This window comes from Cannabis sativa, chromosome X (assembly GCF_029168945.1).
Source record: "Cannabis sativa cultivar Pink pepper isolate KNU-18-1 chromosome X, ASM2916894v1, whole genome shotgun sequence".
NCBI classification, from domain to species: Eukaryota; Viridiplantae; Streptophyta; class Magnoliopsida; order Rosales; family Cannabaceae; genus Cannabis; species Cannabis sativa.
The window spans coordinates 23,199,001-23,210,811 of NC_083610.1; the positions used below are offsets into that span (position 1 = coordinate 23,199,001).

General features: G+C 30.9%; 3 protein-coding genes across 3 annotated transcripts; all 3 read right to left on the reverse strand.

The window, feature by feature from the left end:
• Window positions 1–627: 627 nt before the first annotated feature.
• On the reverse strand, window positions 628–1,847 carry LOC133032100 (uncharacterized). Its single transcript, XM_061105937.1, has 5 exons — window positions 1,757–1,847; window positions 1,418–1,662; window positions 1,010–1,330; window positions 802–900; window positions 628–723 (listed from the first exon to the last, which is right to left on the reverse strand). Exons 1-5 carry the CDS (start codon window positions 1,845–1,847, stop codon window positions 628–630), a joined length of 852 nt encoding a protein of 283 aa, XP_060961920.1.
• Window positions 1,848–2,080: 233 nt separating this feature from the next.
• Window positions 2,081–3,810, reverse strand: LOC133032101 (uncharacterized). Its single transcript, XM_061105938.1, has 3 exons — window positions 3,008–3,810; window positions 2,821–2,911; window positions 2,081–2,746 (listed from the first exon to the last, which is right to left on the reverse strand). Exons 1-3 carry the CDS (start codon window positions 3,808–3,810, stop codon window positions 2,081–2,083), a joined length of 1,560 nt encoding a protein of 519 aa, XP_060961921.1.
• A 62-nt stretch (window positions 3,811–3,872) lies between these two features.
• On the reverse strand, window positions 3,873–5,526 carry LOC115723480 (uncharacterized). Its single transcript, XM_030652975.2, has 2 exons — window positions 3,987–5,526; window positions 3,873–3,880 (listed from the first exon to the last, which is right to left on the reverse strand). Exons 1-2 carry the CDS (start codon window positions 5,524–5,526, stop codon window positions 3,873–3,875), a joined length of 1,548 nt encoding a protein of 515 aa, XP_030508835.2.
• Between the last annotated feature and the right edge of the window lie 6,285 nt (window positions 5,527–11,811).

Consider the following 11,811-nt stretch of genomic DNA (forward strand, 5'->3'; position numbering starts at 1 on the left):
TCTGATGATAAACCCAGCGTCAAATTACCGAGCTCAGCTTGGTTGAAAATGGGAGTTGAAAAAAATTGGTTCTCCTGCGATGAACTCCCAAATAATCCAAAATCAGCAAAGTTTGAGCCGAGCGGAGGAGACTCTGACGGTGTTCGGTATAAGTACTGATTTCCCATTGGCGGAGCAGACTGTTGTTGCTGCTGAGGAAATTGCTGAGGAAAAGATTGGGGTTGCTGCTGCAAAAAATTTTCAAATTGCTGCTGTGACAAATTTTGGAATTGTTGTTGCGAGGAAGGCTGAAATTGTGGTTGCGTAGGAGGTTGTTGTTGCTGTTCCGGAGGAGCGGCATGACTTTGAGAAGACGAACCACTAGGCGACTGCGATTGACTATACGTTTGAACGAAATTGTCAAAGCGTGGGTTAAATATTTGGGCACGTTGTTCAGGCGTCAAATTACCCCCCCAAGTGGCACGCATAGCTGAGAATATATCTGCCATGGTGCTCATCATTTCAGTAGTCGGTTGGGGAGGCACCGTTGATTGAGTTTGGGGGATTGGTTTCTTTCCTTTGCCCTTGAGCCTTTTACCCACGCCTCTTTGATAGTCAGATCTTTGGCCTAGAACTGTTTCCATAACGTCAAACTGATAACCGCATCCGATTCGCATTCGGTTCCGCATCGCTCTGGGATTGTCGTTCCAGTCGCTTCCTATCAAGCTCCTTGATCAGTTCCTCCTATTTAAATCAAAATTATTAGAATATGTAATTAATATAAAATATAAATTTTAATAATAAATCATTTTAATCACTTACATAATCTTTTGCAGCTAATTCATTAACGAAAGTTCCAGACGGTTTTTTCACATGGATCTCCTTCCATGCGTCAACTACATGCTCTCCAGGAGTACCCCCCTATACAAATATAAACAATTAAATTAGTTTATTATAAGAAAAAAATATTATTAACTATTAAAGAATTTTTTTTTATGAAACATTTAACAATTAAAGAATTAATACATACCATTCCGTGGCGTATGGACGCCAACGATTTTGTGCCTTGCGTTGTTGGATATTTCATTAGTTGCCGATTCGATTTATTTTTAGTTGAACGATTCAAAAATGCCTCGCTAACGAACAATTCGCAAACCGGTTTCCAAGTCTCGGTATTCAAGTAGTCAGGGGGGAATTTGAGAACTGTGTCCCAATCTTCTGGTTTTTTGTAATGTTGTTTGAAATGCTTGTGTCTGAGCGTCTTTCGCTCACTATACCGCTCCGCCATCACCGAATATAAAGTCCCCATAAGTAGGTCTCGGTGGGGATTTCCATCGATATCAAAGTAGTACTATGTAATAAAATAATTTAAAATTATGTTAATTTGTAAATGAGGACATAAAATTATTACAACATTTAATAATTAAAAATCACTCACTCTTATTCGATTGAGCACTTGATCCTTGTATTGTTGGGGTACATCGGAAAAATTTAGATGACCACCCGGGCACAACATGCTCACTTGTTGGCCAAGAAATCGAACATAATTGCTGGCTTCAGTGCCAACTACTTTGCCGGTTTCAAGATCTACCTCCACCGGTAAGGGCTTACCAGCTTCTCTCCTTTTTTTTTCGAGGTTAGCGTTTGCGGCAACCCCACGAACCTTTCTGACCGGAGGTGGAACTATATATATTCGAGGGAAAAATAATATTATTAGTAAATCATACATTCACTATTTATATTCAGAACAATGTTAGATTTGAAAAAATATGAAAACCTGATTCGCAGGACGACGGTACCCTAGAAGGATCAGGGGGATCCCTGCCATCACCATCCCCACCATGGTGTGTCGCTAACGTAGCAGACATTTTATTTTACTTTGAAGACGGAAAAAAATGTAAGAATTCACAAAATGTGAAACACATAATTGAAATATAAGTATTTAAAATGTTAATACGAAAGAAATTAAATATTCCTTTAATTGTAAAAAAATTTAGTAACAAATGTTTACAAAATAAAAGTTACACTGAAGAATCACTATCATTTCCATCATTCACTAAGTTTACATTTTCATCCTCTACATGTTCAACTAGTAAATCATCTACTTCTTCAGCAACATAATTCTCATCCGTTCATTATTCTCTATCTCGTAATCTACTAACTGATCGGACGATTCAACAATTACTGGAGGTTCATTCGATTGCATAATCAACTCTCCAAGATCAACTGTCAACACAAAATTGGCAGAGTTAGAATCACTAACAACATCTACATCAGTCTCATCTTCGTTGTCAGTAATGTCCCAAATTTGTCGATGGCTAATATCTTCAACAACCTTCCAATCGCGACCTCTGAGTGGATCTTCAAGATAGAAAACTTGCTTTGCCTGGTTGGCAAGGATGTACGGTTCATCTTGATACCAATGTCCACGAGTATTTATACTAGTTATATTATTTTCAGTGATTGTCTTCTTTCTTAATGGATTAGTGTTATACCATTTACATTCAAACAATGACACTGTAAATGCACCAGTATAAGATATAGTGATTACATCTTCAAGTGTGCCGTAATAATTAAACCCTTCGTTCCAAAGAACAGTAACACCACTATTTTGTGTCTTCCGCTTTTGGTCTCGCTTTGATGCAATAAACCGAACACCATTCACTACACAACCTTCGTAAAATGTTGCTAAGTAATCAGACCCGGAAGCGAGAGCGAGTAACTCATCACCATTTTGTAAAGTTCCAAGCTTGTGCAGCTCATATATCTAAATACATAAAATGTATTAATATGAGAAGAATATAAATGATTGATTTATCATTAACAATTTTGTCGTTATACCTTCTTGTGAAACCACGGACGGAAAGTTTGCCTATGCAAGGCATCGTGATTACCATTAGGATTTTCATGCTTGATCTTGTCCAAATGTTCACTGTGAAGTATGATAATGTCAAGATACGATAGAAAGAGATAGAAAATAAAAACTAAAAATTTAATAAAATAATTTATAAAAATGTAACAAACTTACTCTAAGTAAGCTTGGATTTCGGGAGAATTTTGAAGAATGTACCACTCAGCTTTTTCACGACTGGTATGATCAAGAGGCTTGATAAGTCCGCTAGTTAAAGGACGAGATTGAGAATTAAAAACTGAGAGATAGCGACAAACAGAAGGCGCATCTTCATTTCGATCAAGCCGATTAAATCTTGTTTCACACCCTTTAAAGTACATTGAACAAAAAGTTACTGCCTCATCAGCAACATAACCTTCTGCAATTGACCCTTCAGGACGTGCCTTATTTCCCACATAATTTTTCAATTTTTTCATGTACCTTTCAAAAGGATACATCCATCTCATAAAGACCGGGCCACCCAATATCGCTTCTTCAGGCAAATGCAATACCAAGTGTATCATTATGTCAAAAAAAGCTGGAGGAAAAATCAATTCCATCTTGCACAATAAGAGAATTAAATTATTTTGAGCATCCTCCATATCTTTTACATTTAGAGTTCTAGAGCATAACTGTCGAAAAAAATTACACAACTGAGTAATAGTTGTTGCTGTGTCACGAGGTAGAAATTTACGGACACCAACCGCTAGTACTCGCTGCATAATGACATGACAATCGTGGGATTTTAACCCAATAATGTTAGACTCATCTGGAGAAACTTTGCTCTTTAAATTTGAACAGAAGCCATCGGGAAACTTGATTCCTTTAACAAACTGACAAAAAAGTTGTCGTTTCTCACGAGTCAAAACATAAGGAGCATGCGGTTTCATTAGCCTCCCATTCCCATCTTCATAAATCCACAACGATTCCCTAATACCCATCTTCTTTAAATCATGGCGCGCATTGGTTGTGTCCTTTGATTTATCATTATCCAAGATGGTTCCTAGGAGACTATCACACACATTCTTCTCAACATGCATGACATCAATGTTGTGTTTTAAAATATTCGTGCTCCAATACTCCAACTCGTAAAAAATACTTTTTTTCCTCCAATTACAATTTTCTGCAACTCTTCTACGTTTCACACCCCCAAAATTTTCATGATGTCCGGGAATTTGGGGTATGAGAGCATTAACTTGTGATAATATTTCTTCACAAGTAAATCGTCGTGGAGGAGGTCTTCTTTCAACTTTACCATCAAATCGAGTATCCCTTCTCATTGCATGGTTACTTGGCAAGAACCTTCGATGCCCAACATATGATGTCTTCCCGATCACTCGAATGGACGTCGTGTCTTCATTACAAGTAGGGCAAGCTTTATAACCTTGACCACTCCACCCAGACAAACTACTACGAGCAGGAAAATCATTCACTGTCCACAAAAGCGCAGCACGCATGGTGAACATCGAGTTGGTCGAACTATCTCTCGTTGCTACCCCATTATTCCACAACTCCTTTAATTCATCCACCAAAGGTCTTAAAAATATATCCATGTCTTTACCTGGAGATTTTGCACCAGGAATTAGGGTAGATAGCAAAAAATAATTATCTTTCATACATAACCAAGGTGGTAGATTATAGTTAGCTACCACCACTGGCCACATGCTGTATGCAAGACTCATGTTGCCAAATGGATTAAATCCATCAGCAGCTAACCCAAGTCGAACATTTCTTGGGTCCCTTGCAAACTCGGGATGTTTTGCATCAAAGTCTTTCCAAGCTAAACCATCGACCGGGTGTCGCAACACCCCATCATCTTTTGATTTTCCAGTATGATGCCATATCATGCTTTTCGCTGTAATCCTCGAACTATATAATCTTTTAAGTCGAGGTGTCAACGGAAAGTATCGCATGACTTTGCAAGGAACTTTTTTTCCTTTCCCATTCTCGGAAGTAACCCAACGACTAGTTCCGCAAACTGGACAAGCCTCCTTTGATGCATTCTCCTTATAAAATAAGCAACAATTATACAAACAGACATCGATATTATCATAACCCAAGCCTAATTTCTTCAATCTCTTTTTTGCCTCGTAGTAAGTTGATGGAATATTATTTTCCTTCGGAAACGCAAACTTTAAAAGCTTCAATAATTCTTCAAAGATGTTATTAGGAATTTTTCCCCTAACTTTTAAATGCAATAGCTTTGCTAAAAAGTTTAGAGACGAAATCCAATCACAACCGGGATACAACTCAGCTTCAATTTCCTCAAATAAGTCATCAAACTGAGGGTTTGTGGTTGGTTGTTGATCTTCTCCTTGTACATCCTCTGTTGTTGGGGGAAAGAAGTCTTCTAGAATAGGTATCATTTCATCCTCTGATTCAATATCTGCAACTGCTACATCATCGACAACATCCTCAGGCTCGCCGTGATAAATCCACTTATCATATCCTTGCATGAAACCTCGATCAAACACGTGTGCTCTAACCCTATCTATTTTTTCAAACCTACTATTTATACATCTCACACAAGGACATCGAATTCTTCCATCACAATCCTTATGTTCTGATGCCATTGCTAAAAAGGCTTGTAAACCATTCCAAAATTCATGGCAACCACGATTTCTGATTTTGGTCCAAGACTTATCAATTGTCGCCATCTACAATTTAGGCGACAAATAAAGTGTTACAAATTTGAATAATTTGTAAAGTGTTATGAAATATTTTATGAATTACACATTTAAATAAAAATTTTATGAATATTTTATGAATTACACATTTAAATAAAAATTTTATGAATATTTTATGATTTACATATTTTATGAATTACACATTAATAAAATTTTATAAATATTTTATGATTTACATATTTTATGAATTACACATTAATATAATTTTATGAATATTTTATGATTTACATATTTTATGAATTACACATTTAAATAAAAATTTTATTCATTAATATTTACAACTTAAATTAAAAAAATGTACAAATTACTCTTTAAAAATATTTTAATTTTTATGTTATTTATTAATTTATATAAAAAAAAAAGTAATAACTTATTGTAGTTTAAACTAATTTATTTAAAAAAATAATTAATCTCTTTTTTAAGAATTATTTATTTTAAAAAAATATATTATTTACAAATTTATATAATATATTATAATTTAAACTAATTTTTTTATTTAATTTATAAAATTAAAAGTTCAATTTTTTATTGAATTTTTAAATTTTTTTTTGAGAAATATTTAATTTATAAAATTAAAACTTTATTTTTATAAAATAAATTTATATTAAATTATAATTTTTTTAATTCCATTATTAATATTAATTTTTTAAAATAATAAAATTATCACAAACATATATGTGAAATTACAAAACTTACAATTTATTATACCAAACATAAAAGTTTATTAGTTTAATTACAATTTATATTAAAATAAAAAAATTCATTTTTATTATACTTTTTTATTTTTTTCATTGTTTTTATTTTTCTTTATTTAAAATATGTGAAATTACAAAACTTACATCCTAAAATTATATTTGATAACTTTTTCACTATTCTCACTATATTATCATGATAATTCATATTTAATATACTAAACAAAATTAATTACATTAAATACAAATTATAATATAACAACAACAAATAAACATTAATAAATAATTTCAATTCCACAAAATAATTAAAAAATGTAAATAAAAAAATACACCAATAAAATATTTATATAACTATACAAAATAATATATATAATATATATTTATATAAACAAAAATAACATTATGATATATATAATATACAAATAAATACATTATATTTCAAAAATATAACCAAAAATTATATATATATATCCACAGTGTATATAAATATATTAATTAATTATCATTAATAACTTTGTTGTATACTAGAACATTATGCTAAATAAATAGATATATACATTATGCTAAATAAACTTAGAGAAATTACATGTTTTCACTCAGTTAATTAAACTTTCCTTCAAGTTCTTAATTCATTTTTCTTGTCCTCATTTTTTTAACCTCTGTTAATTTAGAACAGAGTCAAATTTAGAAAGATATTTTCTTTAAAGAACTCCCACTTGATTTGACAATATTTTACATTTTTTTAAATAATAAATACAAAAATCATACCAAACACATTATGGTGTTTAATTAATTAATATAGAAAGAAACGCAACCAATAAGGCAATAAGGTTTAGTTTAGTTTAATTTAGGTGACCTTTTCAAATCAATGCAGTTTTTAAAAAAGAATTATACGTGCACCGAATTATATATAATTTCAATATATTTATATAAATATAAATAGTATTAAACTTATATATATTTATATTTTTCCCATTATATATCCACAGTGTATACATTAATAATATTACAAATTATATATACTAAAAACTACACAAATCTATATATATACACAACCTAAAAATTAAAACACCTAATATATACAGATTTACATAACCTAATATATACACAGATTTACATAAATATAAATATACATAATATAAATACCTTGAACCAGAGGCTTCGGAAGCGGCAGTGGCGGAGCAAGGGTGGTCGGCCGGAGGCGGTTTGGGCAGGCGAAGGCTTCGGAGTGGGCTGATGCGGTTGGGGGAGGCGGAGGGAAAAAAATTTAGGGTTGGGTATTTTTTTGAAGAAAAACGGAAAATGGTAAAAATGGGTCTGATGGGGTTTATATAGGCATTTTAGCGGCGGGGTATTAGCGGCGGACCCCGCCGCTATTAATAATTAATATATTTATTTATTTTTTTTTTAAAAAACTGATTACTATTAGCGGCGGGGTCCGCCGCTAATACCCCGCCGCTAATACTTTCAAATGTAACGGGCGGGAATTTTCCCGCCCACTCATTAGCGGCCGACTATTAGCGGCGGGCTCCGCCGCTAATACTAGTAGCGGCGGAGCAATAGCGGCGGGTCCGCCGCTATTAGTATTAGCGGCGGAGGCAGGCGGGATCGCCCGCCGCTAATATGATTTCAAAAAAAAAAAAATACACGGCCACCAATAGCGGCGGACCCCCCCCCTCCGCCGCTAATACCTATGTTAATAGCGGCGGAGGGGGTCCGCCGCTAATACCCCCGCCGCTATTGAGTTAAAATGTTGTAGTGTATTTGCTACTTTGTTTTCAGACTTAGTCATTTTCTTAGAAAAGTAGTATTTGTTTAAACAAACACTTTCTTATCTAATGACTATGGGATGGTCCACCCCTAATCACTTAGAATAGCTAACAAACATGCAAACCATGGTTAACAGTTCTAGCTTTTCTTAAGATTTCGATTAGGTCATCCATGATTCTAGTAATGATTTACATTAAGTATACAACCATTACATCATTCTGAAATTGTATTACCATAGAAGGATTTAGGCAACGACTAGTAACTAATCATCAATATGCAAAACGAAATTTCTGGGGAGGTAAGTTTGGATATAATTCAAAAATCAATTTAATGATCTTTGAACTGCATATCTACTAACTATTTCTCCACCCCTATTAGTTCGCAAGATCTTTAACCACTTACCTTAATGGTTTTCACCATTGCTAGAAATTTATGAAATTGTTTGAACATTTCAAATTTCTTTGCATAAGGTATAAACTAGAGTGATCGTTTTAAGAACATAACGAAAAGTCATATCCACCCCTGAATGTACATCCATCTGCGAATGAGATGAACTTACTTTCAGTGGATATAGGCATAATGACTCTTTGCTGAGTTCGATCTTGTCAAAACCACTATGAACAACATACAAATGTCATAGATTTATAAAATATGGTTGTGTCTTTTGATGACTCAGTATTAGTTACATTAAAGAGTTCTTAGAATAGTGCAAGTGGATTCTGGTCACAGAATACTAAACTCATATTACTTACTAACATACAGTTTGAATCCATTGATAGTAAATGGTTATTAAACACTTGTGAAAGTGTAACCGTATAATGAGTAATTCTTTACCACCACTACTAATCTAACTCTAAGACTGATTTGCCATACAAGTAGGAGATTTCAAGATAGGATTTATATCATTTTGGGATAGAATTTCGAGAATATAATCATATGTGTCATTTAATTTCTTAAGAGAAAATATAATGACATTATATGATTTATAAACCATTCATCCAATGATATGTTATTGAGCTAATTCGAAATGAATAAGCTAAGAGAAATTAGGATAATTCCGTATTTAAATAAGAATCCAACAATGCTCCGATTAGCGAGAGTCAAAGTAATCTTATTTATACAATCTTCTTGTTTCATATTGTAAATACTAGTCTAAGGTGTCATCAATTGATGAACAACTAGATGTTGCATTTACAATATTTATCTATTGAGATCTAACATTATTATGTTTGTTTAATGGATGACAATCCATTAGGGATTTGTCCCATTAAAACAACAAGGCTAGTTAGACCAACAATGAAGATTTGAAATTAAACTAAAGATAATAACAGAAAATAACATGGTTCAATATAAATTCATACACAATTCAGAAATTATTAAACACATAGCAAGTAGGAATGACAAGTGAAAATACTAAAACATACAATCCTAAATAATTTCCAAGGTCTTCAACAAACTGATACAGTGTCCCGGTAGGCGAGAGTCAAAGTATCATTCATTGAATAGAGTTGTCAGCTCATCTAAAATGCAAACCATTCTAGCAACCTTTTATTCGATCAAAATAAGAATCCAACGTTGTCCCGGTAGGCAAGAGTCAAGGTTATTCTCATTTTATGAGCTTCCACCATTGTTTCATGTTTTATAAGTTTATCTCTAAGTAGTCACCGTAGGGGAGAGTCTAATAGAGACGAAAACTTACAAAACACTTATCAAATGAGATCTTACGGTGTTAAATGCGTTCAACGAATAACCATCCATACGGGGGACGAAGTCTAGCATCTCGAGGTTATATTGAAAACATTTAACTATTGTAAGACCAACAATGGAGATCGAATGTCCTAATGATAATAAAGCTCATTATTTAAAGAGAGTTGTATTTTCTTTGATACTTATTTTAATCTATTTATTTTTTATATATATATTTATTTAATTAAAATTTCCAATTTGGAATGAAAAATTCTAAATATAAATTTTAATTTAATATTTATAAATTTTACTTAGATGGATATGAAAATAACATGAATTATTTCCATTTTAGTAATAATTTCCAATAAACATTTAGAAAATTATTCAATTTAATTTGTTTCAAAATTAATTTAAATTAACTTACAACTCAAATTTAATTTTCTATATATATATTGCATTTCGAAAAAATTGAAGCATTTAAGAATAAAATTTTCGAAATTGCTTGTTAAAATAAAATAAAAATAAACCCTGGAAAAAATTATTCTAATTTTATGTTGGCTTAAAATTAATTAATAAAATTAATTTACAACAAAAAATATAATTTTCCTATTTAATTAAATATTTAAGAAAAATTTCAAATATTTAAGTATCATGATGAAAATCAACTTAAATTTTAAATTTCTATTTAATTAAATACACAAGAAAAGTACTTCAAGCAAAACAGATAATATCTATCTAGACTTTCATTGACTAATTAATTCAATTTCTAATTAAATATATTTTAATTCATTTATTTTAATTAATCATTAAATGAAAAAAATCATTGATTTAAGTTGGTCCAAAAGTAAAATAATAATTTTTAACTTTAATCTATTTTTCAAATAAAATTCAAAATTTCTGCATTTAAGAAATGCAATTTCGAAATTGTGGGATAAAGATTAATAAAATAAAATAAAATATATTTTGAAAATTATTCAAATTTAAGTTATATGAAATAAGATTTCAAACTTAAAAATAATTTTCAATTTTAATTAAATAACATGAAAATAATAATATTTAAGTATCATGATAAAAATCAACTTAAATATTTAAATTTTCAATTTAATTAAATGTATTAAATTAAAGAAATAAATAATTAAGTATAGAGAAGACTTAATTATTAATTCTAATTTAATGCTAGGAAAATTATACTTAAATTAGATTGTACCAATATTAATTCTTAAACAATTAATTTCACAATCTATGATATTGTCCTAATTAAATATTAGAAAAAAAATAACTAGTTCTAGAAATAACTATCTAGAATAATTTCATTTACTAAGTGTTTTTCTAAAATTAACTTTAAAATATTAAATGAAAAAGTAATTTTCATATATTTTAAAAGTTAATTATGTTGCTAATTCAATTTTAATTAGGTTAGACTAACATAATTAACCTAATACAATTATTCAAATAAGGCAAATTGGCCTTCACAATTGGGGTAGTTCATGTGAGGGGGAGCTGGGTTCAGTATGTCGTACCCACTTCTATTGGTCCCCAACTCTCACACAAGGCCCAAAAAAGAGGAATTTAACATTTAAATAAACAATAGTTATTCATTGAATAAGCCCAAATCTAATTGGGCCTAAATAAATTTACTTATGTCAAAATTTATTTTAGCAACCTAGTCCATTTACTTAGTAAAACTTAAATGGGCTTCCTATATGCATCTAAGCCCAAAAGCAAACATATAGGCTCACACAGGTCAAATGATTTGGATGGGCCCTATCATGTTACTAGGTTTACACAGATGAAAGAAATTGCAAAATTTACCTGTTACAAATTATTTATAAGATCTATTGACAATTGGACTATGATTAAAATCAGATCATTGGATCTGTCAACAAGTTAATCATAGCAATTTAGATCAAATAAATAATAGGTTTGTAAAAAAAATTTCAATACATAATATTATAATTAAACAATACAACCAATAATAACTGATCTGGAATATCCGAAAAGTAAGCTAAAATATCTCAATTTTAAAATTTAAAATAAAATTATATTTTAAAATAAATATCTTAACTAGAATTCAAATTTAGGTTGTTAGAGAATATTTGAAAAAATT